General features: G+C 47.3%; 1 protein-coding gene across 4 annotated transcripts in view; it reads right to left on the reverse strand.

Moving 5' to 3' along the window:
* Nucleotides 1-18,354, reverse strand: part of hivep2a (HIVEP zinc finger 2a) — a 46,237-nt gene that overhangs the window by 8,486 nt on the left and 19,397 nt on the right. For 2 of the 4 annotated variants that reach the window (XM_069177481.1, XM_069177482.1), the window contains exons 2-10: nt 17,421-17,495; nt 15,968-17,305; nt 13,766-15,657; nt 13,406-13,666; nt 13,073-13,232; nt 12,759-12,852; nt 10,875-12,657; nt 10,624-10,781; nt 439-614 (exon numbers count right to left, since the gene is read on the reverse strand). In XM_069177481.1, coding sequence (XP_069033582.1) covers nt 439-614; nt 10,624-10,781; nt 10,875-12,657; nt 12,759-12,852; nt 13,073-13,232; nt 13,406-13,666; nt 13,766-15,657; nt 15,968-16,958 — 5,515 coding nt within the window. In that variant the 5' untranslated portion in view covers nt 16,959-17,305; nt 17,421-17,495. Of the gene's footprint in view, nt 1-438; nt 615-10,623; nt 10,782-10,874; nt 12,658-12,758; nt 12,853-13,072; nt 13,233-13,405; nt 13,667-13,765; nt 15,658-15,967; nt 17,306-17,420; nt 17,496-17,602; nt 17,624-18,354 lie in introns of those variants that run through there. The other 2 variants (XM_069177484.1, XM_069177483.1) reach the window with 2 other exon arrangements.

Below are 18,354 nucleotides of genomic sequence, written 5' to 3' on the forward strand. Positions count from 1 at the left end.
ATGAGTCAACCTGGTCTGAACTCTGCTTCAGATGGTTTAAACTGGATCAGGATGATCAATGTTTTAGTCCTAAAGATCAGATATGAGCTGCTCTGATATGAAGGAGGTTTCATTCATTCATTTAGCGGCTTACTTCCACATATTAGGATTTAATTATTCAACGCAGCGAAGTAAAGACCACATGTCCAGTTTTTGTGGTAAAATCTGATTTAAAAAACTGCAGAAATGTGTTTTCAATGAGGTTTTAGTAAAAACTGAAGCTTTTCTCTGTCAAAGAGTAAATGAATCTGATAATTACGTACAGAATCAAACATGTCTGAAGTGTCCAGGCCTTCAGAACTCAGAATCTTCCTTCCATTCAGAGACAGATAAACAAACACACCATGAAGATGAAGATGAAGATGAAGATGAAGATGAAGATGAAAGAAGGAGGCCCACCTTTGGTCTTGAATGCAAAGTTGCAGAACTTGCAGACGTACGGCCGGACGTCCGTGTGCGTCCGGATGTGTTTCTTCAGCATGCTGGGCTTCTTGCAGCGGATGCCGCATTCCTCGCAGATGTACTTCCCCCGACCGCGACCGCGGACGTACACGTAGTCCTCGTTGGATTTATACCTGGAACACAGAAACAATCAGGCCACGCAACTTTTTATATTCGGTTCTTTATTTCTGTAACATCTTTCATAAAACAATGACATGAATACCTCTGAACAATAAATATTTACCTTTAAATGTATTTAAAATGAAAAGGGAGTCGGAAAGTTTCATTTAAAAGATTTTCACACACAAACATTTGTTTTATTGTCATTTCCTCATTAAATTACATATTTAATCATATCACAGTTATTCCTTCTTTATCATTAAGCCTTATTAATACAGATAAAAGATAAAAACAGTATGACTGCAGTCAGAAGTTGGTCTCCTCGACACTTGTATTTCTCCCTGAGGGCCAATCACAGCGCAGCGATAACAAACACCCACGTGTCTATGAAAGAATATATATGCTGCATATGTTCCCGTCTGTGTTGGATACTCGGTTGGTTGCCATAGAAACCCTTCCCCTGTCCTCCACAGAGAGGTCAGGGGTCAAGATCAGCGGCCCTGCAGCTCTCAGAGATTCAGTGACTCTCCGACACACAGCTGCTGTTTGAATAAATCCGGTTTCCTCTTCTCGGAGTCATCGACGACATCCAGACTCACCTCAACATATGAAATGTTAATTCAAACAAATGGACATCAGGAAGTTTGTTTCTCTGTGGCAGCGGAGGATCAATCAAACAGACACGCCCCCCAAAACAGGTCTTCTTGAGTCTTCTTTTCTAATGAATGAGGGATTATTTTCAGATGGACCTCCAGAAAACTAATAAGAAGGAGTGACTTTAGCTAACAACACCGAGATAACTGATGGACACATTTTATTCACTTTGGATTTGATGAGAGAAGTTGAATGGGAGTCTATGGAGCCGGAGGCTTTTTGGAGCCGACCTCTAGTGGCACTCGCTGGTATTGCAGCTGAAGACACTTCTGGATCAGAACCATTTTACAGACCTGAAAGCTACGAACTCTTTTATATCCAGACTGTGGTTTAATATCCAGTCTGTAGTTTTATATCCAGTCTGTAGTTTAATATCCATTCTGTAGTTTAATATCCAGTCTGTAGTTTTATATCCAGTCTGTAGTTTAATATCCAGTCTGTAGTTTTATATCCAGTCTGTAGTTTAATATCCAGACTGTAGTTTTATATCCAGTCTGTAGTTTAATATCCAGACTGTAGTTTAATATCCAGACTGTAGTTTAATATCCAGTCTGTAGTTGAATATCCAGTCTGTGGTGAGGACTTGATTTTGGAGAGAGCTTTTCAAATCAAACACGGGGAAAGAAATTCCTCTTCAGTTTGTTTATAACAGACTTTTCTTTGTTTTTATCTTTAATGGGAACTAATACTGAATTCCACTTCTGACCTTTGTGTTCATCATCTTCATGCAGCTCCTTCTTTTCTAAGGAAAATAAAAAGATAACCACAGACCTCCAAACAAGTCCACTTATTCCTTTACAAGGTTGCTTTTTCCTGTCAAACATCACTCAGAGGTGATTTTATCCCACACGAAGCTCTGAGTGAACCAGCAGCAGTTTATTTGCTCCGACGCAGAAACATCACCTTCACTCTTTTTATAATGTATTGAAGAAAAGGAAAAAAATTCTTTGTGGAGAAATGGTGAAACCGGCTGGTTGAAGTGTGCTGTTTCCTGTCCTGTCTGGAGGAGGAAGAGGAGGAGGAGGGGGAGGGGGAGTGAGCAGGAGGAGGTGATGGGTAGTTCAGGGCCTCATGTTAGAAGGAGGTCAAATATCAGCAACATCAAACAGTCTGTCTGGATCACATTTGTCTTTCAGTGGGAAAAACCTCCGAAGCAACGGCGAGACGTTTACACAGCTGCAGCCGGTTATGACACAGAATTATGATTATTTAGTGGTAAAATACACAGTAAAATCATAAAGCAGCTTCGCTTTCAAACGTTCACGTGTCGAGGAGACGCAGACGTCGGAGAGGAAGTTATTTTGGCTGCCTGTGTTTGTGCGTCTGTTTACTTATTATTTGTGTGCATATTGTACATACTGCAGGAATGTCTCACTGCAGGGGCTCTTCGTACTCACTTTATTTGACCAGTGAACGTACATTTTAATAGAAATATTCTTTGTGTGGAAAATAAGCTTAATGTGACATTAATGACAACCTCATAAATAATAAAAACGGTCTTCTTGACTTCTTCCCGATCAAACAGAACCTGTTATTGCCTCAAAATCCATCTCGGATCATTTGTGTGGCGGGAACGTAACAACGGTCCACGTTTGATGGTAAAACAACAAAATCATCTGGTTCACCTGGAAATTGATCTGAACACACTTCTGAAGGGAGAGATGGGTATCAACTGAAACTTTTTTAACTCAGATAGATAAAACAGACAGTATAATCTTTTTTTGTTTGTTTTTTGTTTTGTTTTGATTTAACACGACTTTATTTGGGAAAAGAGTTTCTAGTTCTAAAAACTGAAGCCAACGCAGAAGTGTCTTAGACTGTAGTACCACTGAGGACCACTAGGGGCTGTCTCCATAGACTTCATCTGTAGTACCACTGAGGACCACTAGGGGCCGTCTCCATAGACTTCATCTGTAGTACCACTGAGGACCACTAGGGGCCGTCTCCATAGACTTCATCTGTAATACCACTGAGGACCACTAGGGGCCGTCTCCATAGACTCCATCTGTAGTACCACTGAGGACCACTAGGGGCCGTCTCCATAGACTCCATCTGTAGTACCACTGAGGACCACTAGGGGCTGTCTCCATAGACTCCACCTGTAGTACCACTGAGGACCACTAGGGGCTGTCTCCATAGACTCCATCTGTAGTACCACTGAGGACCACTAGGGGCCGTCTCCATAGACTCCACCTGTAGTACCACTGAGGACCACTAGGGGCCGTCTCCATAGACTCCATCTGTAATACCACTGAGGACCACTAGAGGCTGTCTCCATAGACTTCATCTGTAATACCACTGAGGACCACTAGGGGCCGTCTCCATAGACTCCATCTGTAGTACCACTGAGGACCACTAGGGGCTGTCTCCATAGACTCCATCTGTAATACCACTGAGGACCACTAGGGGCCGTCTCCATAGACTCCATCTGTAGTACCACTGAGGACCACTAGGGGCTGTCTCCATAGAAAAACCAACATGGCGACGACATTGAGTGACATCACGGTGGGTGTAATAAAGACTAATGAAGGTCTTACAACTACATTTTGACACGAGGCCACTCCACAAGACGGAGCCAGATAATTAACTGGTGCTGCAGGGCCCATGTTAGCTGATGTTGTGCTTTACTGGTGCAGATAATTGAGTCACGACCCCCCCCCCACCCCCCGTGCCCCCCCCCCCCCCCCCCCCCCCCCCGTGACACCGGCTTGCATGTGTTGTGCTGTGCTGTGTTGTGTTGTGTTGTGTTGTGTTGTGTTGTGTTGTGTGCTGTTTTGTTGTGTTGTGTTGTGCTGTGTTGTGTGCTGTTTTGTGTGCTGTGTTGTGCTGTGTTGTGCTGTTTTGTGTTGTGCTGTGTTGTGTTGTGCTGTGCTGTGTTGTGTTGTGTTGTGTTGTGTTGTGTTGTGCTGTGCTGTGTTGTGCTGTGTTGTGTTGTGTTGTGCTGTGTGCTGTTTTGTGTTGTGTTGTGTTGTGCTGTGTTGTGCTGTGTTGTGCTGTTTTGTGTTGTGTGCTGTGTTGTGTTGTGTTGTGTTGTGTGCTGTTTTGTGTTGTGCTGTGTTGTGTTGTGTTGTGTTTTGTTGTGTTGTGTTGTGTTGTGCTGTGTTGTGTGCTGTTTTGTGTTGTGTTGTGTTGTGCTGTGTTGTGCTGTGTTGTTGTGTGCTGTTTTGTGTTGTGCTATGTTGTGTGCTGTTTTGTGTTGTGTGTGTTGTGTGCTATTTTGTGTTGTGCTGTGTTGTGTTGTGTTGTGCTTTGTTGTGTTGTGTTGTGCTGTGTTGTGTTGTGCTGTGTTGTGTGCTGTTTTGTGTTGTGCTGTGTTGTGTTGTGTTGTGTTGTGTTTTGTTGTGTTGTGTTGTGTTGTGCTGTGTTGTGTGCTGTTTTGTGTTGTGTGCTGTGTTGTGCTGTGTTGTGCTGTGTTGTGTTGTGCTGTTTTGTGTTGTGTTGTGTTGTGTTGTGCTGTGCTGTGCTGTGTTGTGCTGTGTTGTGTTGTGCTGTTTTGTGTTGTGCTGTGTTGTGCTGTTTTGTGTTGTGTTGTGTGCTGTGTTGTGTTGTGTTGTGTTGTGTGCTGTTTTGTGTTGTGCTGTGTTGTGTTGTGTTGTGTTGTGTTTTGTTGTGTGCTGTTTTGTGTTGTGTTGTGTTGTGCTGTGTTGTGCTGTTTTGTGTTGTGTTGTGTTGTGTTGTGTTGTGCTGTGTGCTGTTTTGTGTTGTGTTGTGCTGTGTTGTGTTGTGTTGTGCTGTGTGCTGTTTTGTGTTGTGCTGTGTTGTGTTGTGTTTTGTTGTGTTGTGTTGTGTTGTGCTGTTTTGTGTTGTGTTGTGTTGTGTTGTGCTGTGTTGTGTTGTGCTGTGTGCTGTTTTGTGTTGTGTTGTGTTGTGCTGTGTTGTGTTGTGTTGTGCTGTGTGCTGTTTTGTGTTGTGCTGTGTTGTGTTGTGTTGTGTTGTGTTTTGTTGTGTTGTGCTGTTTTGTGTTGTGCTGTGTTGTGTTGTGTTGTGTTGTGTTTTGTTGTGTTGTGTTGTGCTGTTTTGTGCTGTGCTGTGCTGTGCTGTGCTGTGTTGTGTTGTGTTGTGTTGTGTTGTGTTGTGTTGTGTTTTGTTGTGTTGTGTTGTGCTGTTTTGTGTTGTGCTGTGTTGTGTTTTGTTGTGCTGTGTTGTGTTGTGTTGTGCTGTGCTGTGTTGTGTTGTGCTGTGTTGTGCTGTGCTGTGTTGTGTTGTGCTGTGTTGTGCTGTGCTGTGCTGTGTTGTGTTGTGTTGTGCTGTGCTGTGTTGTGTTGTGTTGTGTTGTGTTGTGTTGTGCTGTGTGCTGTTTTGTGTTGTGTTGTGTGCTGTGTTGTGCTGTGTTGTGCTGTTTTGTGTTGTGCTGTGTTGTGCTGTTTTGTGTTGTGTTGTGTTGTGTTGTGTTGTGTTTTGTTGTGTTGTGTTGTGCTGTTTTGTGTTGTGCTGTGTTGTGTTGTGTTGTGTTGTGTTGTGCTGTGTTGTGTTGTGTTGTGTTGTGTTGTGTTGTGCTGTGCTGTGTTGTGTTGTGCTGTGTTGTGCTGTGCTGTGCTGTGCTGTGTTGTGTTGTGTTGTGTTGTGCTGTGTTGTGTTGTGTTGTGTTGTGTTGTGTTGTGTTGTGCTGTGCTGTGCTGTGTTGTGTTGTGTTGTGTTGTGTTGTGCTGTGTGCTGTTTTGTGTTGTGTTGTGTGCTGTGTTGTGCTGTGTTGTGCTGTTTTGTGTTGTGCTGTGTTGTGCTGTTTTGTGTGCTGTTTTGTGTTGTGTTGTGTTGTGCTGTGCTGTGTTGTGCTGTGTGCTGTTTTGTGTTGTGTTGTGTGCTGTGTTGTGTTGTGTTGTGTTGTGTTGTGTTGTGCTGCGTTGTGTTGTGTTGTGCTGTTTTGTGTTGTGCTGTGTTGTGTTGTGTTGTGTTGTGTTTTGTTGTGTTGTGTTGTGCTGTTTTGTGCTGTGCTGTGCTGTGCTGTGCTGTGTTGTGTTGTGTTGTGTTGTGTTGTGTTGTGTTTTGTTGTGTTGTGTTGTGCTGTTTTGTGTTGTGCTGTGTTGTGTTTTGTTGTGCTGTGTTGTGTTGTGTTGTGCTGTGCTGTGTTGTGTTGTGCTGTGTTGTGCTGTGCTGTGTTGTGTTGTGCTGTGTTGTGCTGTGCTGTGCTGTGTTGTGTTGTGTTGTGCTGTGCTGTGTTGTGTTGTGTTGTGTTGTGTTGTGTTGTGCTGTGTGCTGTTTTGTGTTGTGTTGTGTGCTGTGTTGTGCTGTGTTGTGCTGTTTTGTGTTGTGCTGTGTTGTGCTGTTTTGTGTTGTGTTGTGTTGTGTTGTGTTGTGTTTTGTTGTGTTGTGTTGTGCTGTTTTGTGTTGTGCTGTGTTGTGTTGTGTTGTGTTGTGTTGTGCTGTGTTGTGTTGTGTTGTGTTGTGTTGTGTTGTGCTGTGCTGTGTTGTGTTGTGCTGTGTTGTGCTGTGCTGTGCTGTGCTGTGTTGTGTTGTGTTGTGTTGTGCTGTGTTGTGTTGTGTTGTGTTGTGTTGTGTTGTGTTGTGCTGTGCTGTGCTGTGTTGTGTTGTGTTGTGTTGTGTTGTGCTGTGTGCTGTTTTGTGTTGTGTTGTGTGCTGTGTTGTGCTGTGTTGTGCTGTTTTGTGTTGTGCTGTGTTGTGCTGTTTTGTGTGCTGTTTTGTGTTGTGTTGTGTTGTGCTGTGCTGTGTTGTGCTGTGTGCTGTTTTGTGTTGTGTTGTGTGCTGTGTTGTGTTGTGTTGTGTTGTGTTGTGTTGTGCTGCGTTGTGTTGTGTTGTGTTGTGTTGTGCTGTGTTGTGTTGTGCTGTGCTGTGCTGTGCTGTGCTGTGCTGTGTTGTGTTGTGTTGTGTTGTGCTGTGTTGTGTTGTGCTGTGTTGTGTTGTGCTGTTTTGTGTTGTGTTGTGTTGTGTTGTGCTGTGCTGTGTTGTGCTGTGTGCTGTTTTGTGTTGTGTTGTGTGCTGTGTTGTGTTGTGTTTTGTTGTGTTGTGTTGTGTTGTGCTGTGTTGTGTGCTGTTTTGTGTTGTGTGCTGTGTTGTGCTGTGTTGTGTTTTGTTGTGTTGTGTTGTGTTGTGCTGTGTTGTGTGCTGTTTTGTGTTGTGTTGTGTTGTGCTGTGCTGTGTTGTGTTGTGCTGTGCTGTGTTGTGTTGTGTTGTGCTGTGCTGTGTTGTGTTGTGCTGTGTTGTGCTGTGCTGTGCTGTGTTGTGTTGTGTTGTGTTGTGTTGTGTTGTGTTGTGCTGTGCTGTGTTGTGTTGTGTTGTGTTGTGCTGTGTTGTGTTGTGTTGTGTTGTGTTGTGTTGTGTTGTGTTGTGCTGTGCTGTGTTGTGTTGTGCTGTGCTGTGTTGTGTTGTGTTGTGCTGTGCTGTGTTGTGTTGTGCTGTGTTGTGCTGTGCTGTGTTGTGTTGTGTTGTGTTGTGTTGTGTTGTGTTGTGTTGTGTTGTGCTGTGCTGTGTTGTGTTGTGTTGTGTTGTGCTGTGTGCTGTGTTGTGCTGTGTTTTGTTGTGTTGTGTTGTGTTGTGCTGTGTTGTGTGCTGTTTTGTGTTGTGTGCTGTGTTGTGCTGTGTTGTGCTGTTTTGTGTTGTGCTGTGTTGTGCTGTTTTGTGTTGTGCTGTGTGCTGTGTTGTGTTGTGTTGTGCTGTGTGCTGTGTTGTGCTGTGTTTTGTTGTGTTGTGTTGTGTTGTGCTGTGTTGTGTGCTGTTTTGTGTTGTGTTGTGTTGTGCTGTGTTGTGCTGTTTTGTGTTGTGCTGTGTTGTGCTGTTTTGTGTTGTGCTGTGTGCTGTGTTGTGTTGTGTTGTGCTGTGTTGCGTTGTGTTGTGTTGTGTTGTGCTGTGTTGTGTTGTGCTGTGCTGTGTTGTGCTGTGCTGTGTTGTGCTGTGTTGTGTTGTGTTGTGCTGTGTTGCGTTGTGCTGTGTTGTGCTGTGTTGTGTTGTGCTGTGTTGTGCTGTGCTGTGTTGTGCTGTGTTGTGTTGTGTTGTGCTGTGTTGCGTTGTGCTGTGTTGTGTTGTGTTGTGTTGTGTTGTGTTGTGTTGTGTTGTGTTGTGTTGTGCTGTGCTGTGTTGTGTTGTGCTGTGTTGTGTTGTGTTGTGTTGTGCTGTGTGCTGTTTTGTGTTGTGTTGTGTGCTGTGTTGTGTTGTGCTGTGTGCTGTTTTGTGTTGTGTTGTGTGCTGTGCTGTGTTGTGTTGTGTTGTGTTGTGTTGTGTTGTGTTGTGCTGTGTTGTGTTGTGCTGTGTGCTGTTTTGTGTTGTGTTGTGTGCTGTGCTGTGTTGTGTTGTGTTGTGTTGTGTTGTGCTGTGTTGTGTTGTGTTGTGTGCTGTGCTGTGTTGTGTTGTGTTGTGTTGTGTTGTGCTGTGCTGTGTTGTGTTGTGTTGTGTTGTGTTGTGTTGTGTTGTGTTGTGTTGTGCTGTGCTGTGTTGTGTTGTGTTGTGTTGTGTTGTGTTGTGCTGTGCTGTGTTGTGTTGTGCTGTGCTGTGTTGTGTTGTGTTGTGTTGTGCTGTGTGCTGTTTTGTGTTGTGTTGTGTGCTGTGTTGTGTTGTGCTGTGTGCTGTTTTGTGTTGTGTTGTGTGCTGTGCTGTGTTGTGTTGTGTTGTGTTGTGTTGTGTTGTGTTGTGCTGTGTTGTGTTGTGCTGTGTGCTGTTTTGTGTTGTGTTGTGTGCTGTGCTGTGTTGTGTTGTGTTGTGTTGTGCTGTTTTGTGTTGTGTTGTGTGCTGTGCTGTGTTGTGTTGTGTTGTGTTGTGTTGTGCTGTGTTGTGTTGTGTTGTGCTGTGTTGTGTTGTGCTGTGCTGTGCTGTGTTGTGTTGTGTTGTGTGTTGTGTTGTGTTGTGTTGTGTTGTGTTGTGTTGTGTTGTGTTGTGTTGTGTTGTGCTATTTCTGGGTTGAGTGTGGGCTGATTGGTGGGTTTGACTTTGGCCTTTGCTGTCTATCATCCCACCTGCTGGTATTCAGGTCGTCTCCACGGATCTACAGAAGCTCTTCTCTGAGGATCAGTCCACCCAATGGACATGAATGCTCCAAAAAACTCTCTTTATTTTAAATTAAGTCTGTGGTGAACTATGAAATCTGAATTTCTACAATAAGAATACCCTGCAGTCTCTGAGCATTGAATGGAGGAAGTCTTTTTAAAAGTAAACTCTGTAATATGAGTGAGAATGTTCTGTATTAAAAAAGGCAATCATGCAACCTGATGTCACTATTATGAAATAAATTTGCAAAGAGAACAAAAGTGTAATAATAGAAATAAATAAAAGTCTTATTAAGGTAAATAAAACAAGTATTAAATGAATAAATCCAATATGATCAAATACCAGGCCTCCACAAAATAAATAAAAATTCGAGTTGCTGTTCGAAAAAGTGTAAAAAAAAAAACTTTAAAACCAGAACTAATGAGGTACAGATCCCACTTCACACCCGTCTATAAACAATGAGAACAAGGATTATTAAAGTGGACGTCCAATTACAGCGATGCTGCTCGAGTCGTAAGCCTGTGATGCGTTTACCAGCTCAACTCAAATTAAACCCAGAGAAAAGGTTGTAAAATGATCAGTCCTGGGTTCTTTTTTTATAACTAATATGATTTTTCTGACTAATCACGATGAACAGATGTCCTTACAGTTCATACAGAGGTCATCAGCGTTCATTTTTAGTGAATATTCCTCTGGGAGGATTAAGAAAAAGACAAAAAGTAATCAGACAGCTCAGCATTCAGTGAGTCTCAGGGTCCGGTTATCTTGTTCATGTGAGGAGAAGTTCAGGTATCAGAAGCTCTTATTGAGCCTCAGATCATCTCAGATAAAGGTTATAAGACTTCAGCTCCTCACCTGATAATTTGAGTTTAATGTCTTAAATCTCTTTATTGTTTCAGACATCCGGCACAAAGTGGCACTAAAAGCACACGCAAGTATCTTTGCGAATCTCGCAGATGTACTTGACCCATCTGAGCCGTGTTGGTCTTAAAATGAAATGAGATCATTGTTGGTGCATTTCTATCTCGAGGCAACAGAAAACAACTGACCAACAAAAACCTGACCTCAATTCAATGGTACAGTGTTTTAGGGTTAATTCATTACAAACAAACAAACAATCTGTGCAACAAATGTCATCGAATATCCTTCTGAGATACCAAACGTGTAACCAAATCAATAATTACCTTGCTTATTGAGACTCATTGGTAAAAATCTTCCCGTCTTTACCAAACTGGTCTCAGATGAAGTATAAAAACAACCTGTTTATGTGATCGACTGCATTTAAACCTTTATTATATGTCTTCATGTATATGAAGGTAAAATATGTTTCCTGTTCATCTCGGTCACGAGATAACTTTTGGTACATCATAGGATTTATTGTGAACCTTCACTGGCCTGCAGCTGTTGAACTGAACTGTGTGTGTTAGTCAGACGTACCCGCCTTCGAAGATCTTGATGCGTGTCGGTTCATTGGCGGCTGGTTTGACCGACACCTCCTTCTCCACCTGCTCCTCCTTCGAGCGGTCCCACGACACCACGCCCTTCATCTTCCTCCCGAAATTACCGACATCGACTGGCATCAGCTCTGGCTTCAACTACGGAGACAAGAGACGGTAAGACAGAAGATATGAACACTCTTCGTGCTTCCTCACTGTTTGGATCCGAGTGTCACATCCTCCACAACGTACCTGATCCAACCTCAGCTTCCAGGCCACAGACGACACCAGTTTTCCTGAGCTGGGTGGTGACATGGCTGCCGTTGAGTACATCAGATCGGGGTTCCTCCTCTGTTTGGACCTCAGCAGAGCCAGAGCAGCCTTGGTGCTGAGATTCAGAGGGTTGGGGTTGTAGGAGCTGACGCACCAGGAGCTGTAGACGGAGCCGCTCACAGCGGCCTGCCTGCTGTTGGGTTTGGTGTAGTTCAGGAAGCACCAGCTGACCCGGCTCATGGTGCGCAGGCTGGGGAACTGGAAGAACTGCTGGACATCCGCCACATCGGTGAGCAGCAGCGTCTGACCCACGGCTTCGGCTGATCCGGCACTCTGATTGGCAGCGAGCTGCACAAGCATGCTGACCGGGACTTTACCGGCTGGGGGCTGCTTCGTGTTGTCGGTGTCTTCGGCATCGTTGGAGGACACCATGGACTCGGGGCTGGAGTTGCGCTCTGGGGCTGAATCGTCCACGTCCAGCTCCTCTGGGGAGTCTCGGCCTCCTGAAACCGGGGACCGGTTGGTGACGATCTGCAGAGGAGGGGTGAAGCTCTCAGCTCGAGGGACATCGGGGAGGTGGGGGGCGGAGGAACGGACGGGGATGGCAATCTTGGTGGCGACTGGGAAGTCAGCGAGTGGAGGAGACGAGGACATCCGTTCGGAGTCGTCCATGGAGCCTTCACCCTTCAGTCTCTGACCTCGTCCCGGACCCTTCTCAAGCTTACTGCTGCTCTCAGTCCCACTCAGCTCCACCGCACTCATCTCCTTGACGATCTGTCCGTACATCCTCTCCTCCTTCACTCGCTTCTGCTGCTTGGTCTCGATGAAGAGCTCCAGCGAGCTGGCGGGGGAGAGCATACGCTTGCTTCCTCCGATGCCCGATCCCGAGGCGTCCGTGGTGGATATGGTGCCGGATGTTAGCGACAGAGGGATCCCAGTGTTCAGATGTTGTTCTGGCAGTGAGTCTGGACTCTTCCAGAGAGGGTACCGTGGCAGAGTGCCATCAGTCTGCCCGAGGAAGTGTGATAGGTTGAAACCGGCCCCACCAATGCCTCCTCCTCCGGGCAGCTTGCTGACACTCGCAGCACCGACTGGAGGAGACATGTTGCTGTTGTCAGCACCACCGGGCCTGGCTGAGCCTAACCCGGGTACTCCACTACCATGGGAAGCGATCAGATGGCTAACACTGGTGTACATAACACTACCAAACGATGGCACATGGGTTTGGATCCGCACGGGGACCAGCAGACCAGGCAAAGAGGCCTGGGAGCTCAGGTTCTGGGTGGCAAAGACGGGTTGGATCTGCTGCAGGAGCATGGAGGGCTTGGTGGCGTTGGGCAGGCAGAGCTTGGAGGAGAGAGAGCCTAAGTTTGGCTGTGATTGCTGGGACAGAGGAGAAGAGCGAGATGAGAACGGGGGAGCGTAATTCTGAGAGCTCGGGTTGTCTGACTTCCCGTCATACGGTGGTTTGTCGTGGATTTGGTGCAGCGGGTGGAGCGGTGGTTGTTTGTGCAGTGGGTGTCCAGGCAGGTTCCCCGGTGATCTGATGTGGAGTTTCTGGAGCTGCTGCTGAGCCTGCAGGGTCTGCTGCTGTCGGGGTGTCTGCTCGGCCTCCTGACTCCAGAACAGACCTGGCTGCGAGAAGGACAGATAAGGAGGGCCGCTCTGGTACTGCTGGATCATGTCCTTGTTCATGACCTCATGACCTGGATGTTCTCCGTCAGATGACGAGCCCTGGGCCTGCAGGCGGTGCTGCTGGGACCTAATATGAAAAATATCACAGTAAGTGAAAAATAATACTGTGATAGTAGAACCAGTTGCAGTAACGAATTCGTACTTTTAGATAAACCCATATGTTCCTACCTGCTGTAGAGAGGTTCGTCTTGCAGGCTGTCCTCACTGATACTCTGCTGAAGGATGTGCTGGTGGTGCTGTTGGTGCTGGTGAAACGCTGCACCTGGGCATCAAACATGAGATTGCAGTTTGAAATTAAATTCTTCTCTGCAAAAAAAACAACATGATAGAACGTGGTCGAAACACACACTTTAAAACCTGCATCGTTTATTGAGCATAGAAAAGCCCTCAAAACATCAAGATACAAAACTTTAAATACATGTTTTGGGAAAGTATCCTCATTGACAAAGCATCTATGACTTGAGTTTTCATGCACGGCTTACCACCAGTGCTACTGCCAGCCCTCTTGGTTCTGCTGGCCATGTCGCTGCTGCTGTGGGGAGATCCAGGCCACGCCCCGTGTTCCAGACTCTCCTGTTTGATTGACATCTCAGCACCCCCCGGGTCCTGGGCGACCGCCTCTGGATAAACACTCAGTGAGGCCTGTGAGAAGTTTGAAGGGTGGAAAGAAACTGGGTCAGTTGTACTGAAATGAAATTTAGAGACTTTTCTTGCCTTGGTGCAGTCCCAATGCCCCCTTTTTCCTCTACCAAGGGTCATGGTTCATAGGTGGGTTTTTTTTACGAATTGCAATAGTACGATAGTTTTTATGCTACCTGTCGAACAAGATATCCCCGCCGACGTTCCTTCATCGCAGAGGCGCTGGAGTACAGCTCTCCCTGCCTGGAGGACGACAAGCTGCCATAGTCGAAGGACTTGCTGCGCATCTCGGGTAACTCTGTGGGGAGCGTGCACGGTGCCTGCTCTGACGAAGACCTCCTCATCTCCCTCTGCTGGTGGTGGCTGGAATAACCACTGCCGGGCACAGTCAGGAACTCCGACTGCTTTGCTCCGCTACTGGAGACGGACGAGTCGTCCTGGTAAAGAAACGCAAAAGGATGTTTCACACTTGTTTGAGAATTTTTTTTGCAGATGTTATTAAAAATGCTTGAAATTACTGATCACACAACGGGTACCTGTTTGGTCGGTGAGACCGACTTGAGGCCTTCGTCTCTGTCAAAGGACATGGAAAGCGAAGACGAGTAGGACAGGTTACTCTCCTGACTGGGGCTGCGAGACAGGCTGGTGCAGGTCGACTCAAAGCTCGACTCCCCAGACGAGTGCTCCATATCTGCCAGGCGCAGCCTCTTCTTCTTGGGCGGGAGCTTTTCTGACGGCATCTGTGAGAGCGTGTCACTCCTCTGCGGCAGCTGGAACTCCTCGACATGCTGCTGCTGCTTCTCCGGCTCCTTGGTCATTGGAGCTTCGGCGTCCTTCTCTGGCTTGTCGGGCTCCTCCGTCGTTACCCTGATCTCAGGAACTTGGATGTTGGGTTGTCGGACTAGTTTGTGCGGGATGTGGTAGGGCTGGCCGGGCGAGGCTGCTGCCGATGAAGATGAAAGAGATGCCAGGTCGCTGTCGCTTTGCAGCTGCTGCTCCATGCTCTCCGTCCTCAGAAGGGCGGATTCAGGACTCAGAGCATCTTCAAAGATCTCTGAGTCGGACTGCTCAGAGTACTGGCTCGATGGAGCTTTGTCTGATGGCTGATATCCCGGCTGCTCGAAGGACTCTGACTTGTCGAAGGAATTCGGACGGCTGAGGGAGTTGGTGTGCTGGATGACTGATATGACGTTCCCTGCTGCCTTCCTGCCCTCAGAGTCCGTAAACAGGGCGATGTCCTCAGAGCACATGCTGGCACAGGTGTCGAAGCTGTCAGACTGGCTGTGAGCACTATGGAGGGAGCCTTTTCCTGTTGGGGTGGTTCTGGAGCCATCAAGACTCCCCTGCTTGAACTCGTAGTCCCCTATCATCTCCACTGAACCACTACAGCTGCTGTCGCAGTGCCCCGGGCTGTCCTCATCGTCCCCAACACTCTTCTCTTTCCTCCTTTTCCTTGTAGCTATTTCCGACATGCTAACTTTAGTACCATACGGGCTGTAGGCGATGTGCTCTGGGACTCCGGGGCTGTGATCACCCATCTTCATCCCGAGAGGTGAAGCCAAGTGCTTGGGCATGTGTCCATAACCCTCCGCCTCCCCTACATGGGCTTCATTGGCTGAATGTTCAAACGCACTCTGTCTCGTGAGTCTGGGATGGCCTGGTGGGAAGAACACGTCGTCCGGTGCCACCATGTTATCGAAGGATTGGCTGCCTCGAATCCCCGGGGGGACGCTGAGGTTAGGAGGGGAGGAGGTTGGCATGGAGTTACTCCTAATGAGAGGCCCAGAGTCTGATGGAGGCTCCAGGAGTCCTGTACTGCTTTGACAGGGTCCTGTTGGATAGTGCTTGGGATCTCCAGAGATTCCTACATCTCCTCTGAAAGAGAGATGATCCTCGGCGATCTTCCCCATGTCCAGAATAGCACCTGGTTGCTTTAAGCTGGCGAGGCTGATGGGATCTGCCCCCGCCATGCTTAGCGTGATGGACTGTCTCGACCTGGAGTTGGGCCGGTAGTACCAAGTCCGACCGAACATAATCTCTTCGTATGTCTTGACGTTAGTATTTGGAGGGCTGATCTGCTGCTCTGCGCTCTCAGAGCGTGAGAAGTAGCCGGAGTCCGTGCTGCCTTTGCTGTGAGGACTGAGGAGGTTCAGGGACTGGGACATGGCGAGGTCAGAGTCCTGCCCTTTCTTCTCGGTCAGCCTCAGGGCCAGACGCTGTTTGATGGTGGGCGAGTCGTCAAGTGAATGTGCTCTTCCTCCCGCCTGTGATGACAACATGTGGTGGGACCCCTTCATGTCGTGAAAGGGTGGGCACTCCATCCCCGTGGAGGGGACTCCGCCAGGCTTGGGCACAATAAGGATAGGCACTTTCATAGATCCCATGGGCAGCTCTTCAGCTGAGTCTGCATACGCTGGTTCGGCACCACCTGTATAGAAAGAAAGAGTAAAGATAGGAATAAATACAGCATTCAGACAACAGATTAGCACTGAGTAAAGATTTCAGTCAAAAAGTTGGCAGGCAACAATAAAAATCTAATCGATTTGTTGTGAATTGGCACATTCTGACCAATAAGAAAATTTTTCACACCAAACAGTATATGCATCAGAAAGATTAACATCTATTGATTGAACTCCAGTAGATTTCGTAAACTAGACAGAAGTCCAGATGGAGGATTCGTCATCCGTCCATTTTAAATGGGGACTTTCTCTAAATATGTCTCAAAGAGAGGAAATGACCTGTATTCTTGTCAGCTTCAAAGGAGATCTGCGGGATGGGGCTGTCTTTGTCTGTCAGCATGGTGGAGCCCTCCACGCCTTCCTCGTCCGTGTCCGTACTCTGCTCTCCATCTGAGTGGACCTCGGCCTCGCCCACAGCGGACGCCTGGTCGATGTCCCCGCTACGGGCCACAGCCAGCTCTGAAAACGGTACGAGTCCAGCTTTGATAGCGTGAGCGTGGGACTTGCGGTGCTTGTAAAGGTTGCTCTTGGTTTTGAAGGAGAAGCCACAGGGCACACATGGGTATGGCCTCTCTCCAGTATGTGAGCGGATGTGCTTCTTCAAGACGCTGGGCTTGGCGCAGGCTCGACCGCAGTAGTTACAGATGTACTTACCGGGCTTTTTCGGCTTTTGCTCTTTCTTGCCGTAACCCTCGTCTCCGGGCTCGGGGCCCGACTGAGAATACTGTCCAAAGGAGCTGGGTAAACTGGGGGATTTCTGCCGGGGAAACCTACCGGCTCCAGCCCCATGTGGGTGAGTGTGGCCCGGATGTCCAACGGGGTACAGGTCATCCGAAGGCAACTGGCCAGCAAAAGGCCAGGCATGAGGCTCGAGGCCTGGCTGTGGTTTGGCTCCTGAGAGGAAGCGCTCAGTTTGTGGATGCTGAGGGTACGGCTGGGCCAGTTGGTAGGAGTATCCCCTCGGGAACCCCTGAGCAAAGGGTCCTTGGGGGTCTTGAGATGAAGGGCCTCCTATAGCCCCAACTGCAGACGGTCCAGATAGCAGCTTTCCAGAGTTCCCTGTGAGTGCGTACTTCTGCTGAGGTGCTGATCCCCCGGTGGCACCACACGGCAAACTCTCGCGGTGTTTCGCCTCCGGGTCAGCAAAAGTGCTTCGTTTGCTGTTAGCAGAAGGTTCAGATGCCCACTTCCTTTGCAGAGGTGCCTTCTCCTTCACTGGTTCCTTATTTGAGCATTTCTGCCCGGTGGCAGCTGATTCACGAGCCTCCATTACGGTGAAGCTCTTCTGTGGTTTGGAAGAGGGAGGAGAAGGGGGGTGGAGGGGAGGGGAGAGGGGGTCAGGAGGGTTACGAGGTCCCAAATCTACCAGGCATTATAGTTGAACCTTTGAGGGCTGCCAACGAGTTCACAGAAACAGGAAGTACCCGTCCATTGCTGAAATAGACTGACGGTAGAGCCAGGCTGGAAACAGGAAGTAGGAAGTGGAAATAAAAGGGGAGCTTTAGTGGATAACATCAGAGATCTGTCTCTCCTTTTGCCATTTTGGGAAAACACTGATGTTGCTGTGCATTGTTCTTCTGTCTGGTTCATCTAAAGTCAGGAGAATCCGTAAGTGATCTGGAGAGGACAGAAAAAGGATAAAGAAAAACACTTATTGACTTGCAGAGTTTGTAGAAATTTCAGTAAATCTCGGTTAACGACATGTTAAATATTAAAAATAGTAAATACTAACTTCTCTTCAGGGGAAAGTGCTTGTAGATCTCTTTGCAGCTTCAAAAGTAATTCAGTTTTCTCACCAGAAGACCTCCTGAAAAACAAGAGAGAAAAGAGCCAATTAGTTACGTGTCCACCATCTTCCTTCAGTGATGAACAGAACGTTGAGCCTCTGCTTCACTGATTCAAATTCAACACTACCATATATTTAGTTGCACAGAAAGTAGATGCCTGAAAGTAAATGTCATTGATTGCTCAGTTAGTTTCTCCACGCTGGAATCCATCTGTGCTTTTTTGCCTTTTCCACCCCTCCCTCCTCCCTCCCTCCTCCCTCCACTCAGTGAGTCACCGATGAAAAGCAAACCCACGCTGTTCCTAAAAAGACACAAAGGCTTATAAATAGCGCCGTGGAAGTGACGTCGGAGTGTCATAATGTGTGTAGGCGTCCAAAAAGGCCGAGTCGAAGAGCAGCCGTCAGCGCTAGCACCTTTCCTTCCTCTCCGGGTGTTTGATAGAACCCGATATGGACTCCGTCGGAGAGCAAACAACAGAAACAAAAAGAGACGCACACCGACGCAGACACACTGCAACCCTGCAGAGAAAGTGTGTTTCCGTTGTTTAACGTTTCTTAACCACACAAACACCTGACAGACGCACACACGCCTGCTGAAGCTGCATTTTACTCTTTGTGTTTCCTCATCTCAGTTTTTAAAACAACCTCCCTCGCACTCTGATTGCGACAGACACACACACACACACACACACACACACACACACACACACACACACACACACACACACACACACACTGTGGCCTCAGTGACGTGTGTCTGGGGGCCCAACATGAGCTCTATAAATAGCACTTCAGGAAAACATGCTTTATTCTTAGCAGCAGGAATGTCAAATTTGGGCTACCTTGTGTTTTTCAAACATACCCTCCCTCCCCCCTCCTA

This window comes from Embiotoca jacksoni, unplaced genomic scaffold (assembly GCF_022577435.1).
Source record: "Embiotoca jacksoni isolate LCO1_2020_lvr unplaced genomic scaffold, fEmbJac1.0.p SCAF_73, whole genome shotgun sequence".
Taxonomy (NCBI): Eukaryota; Metazoa; Chordata; class Actinopteri; family Embiotocidae; genus Embiotoca; species Embiotoca jacksoni.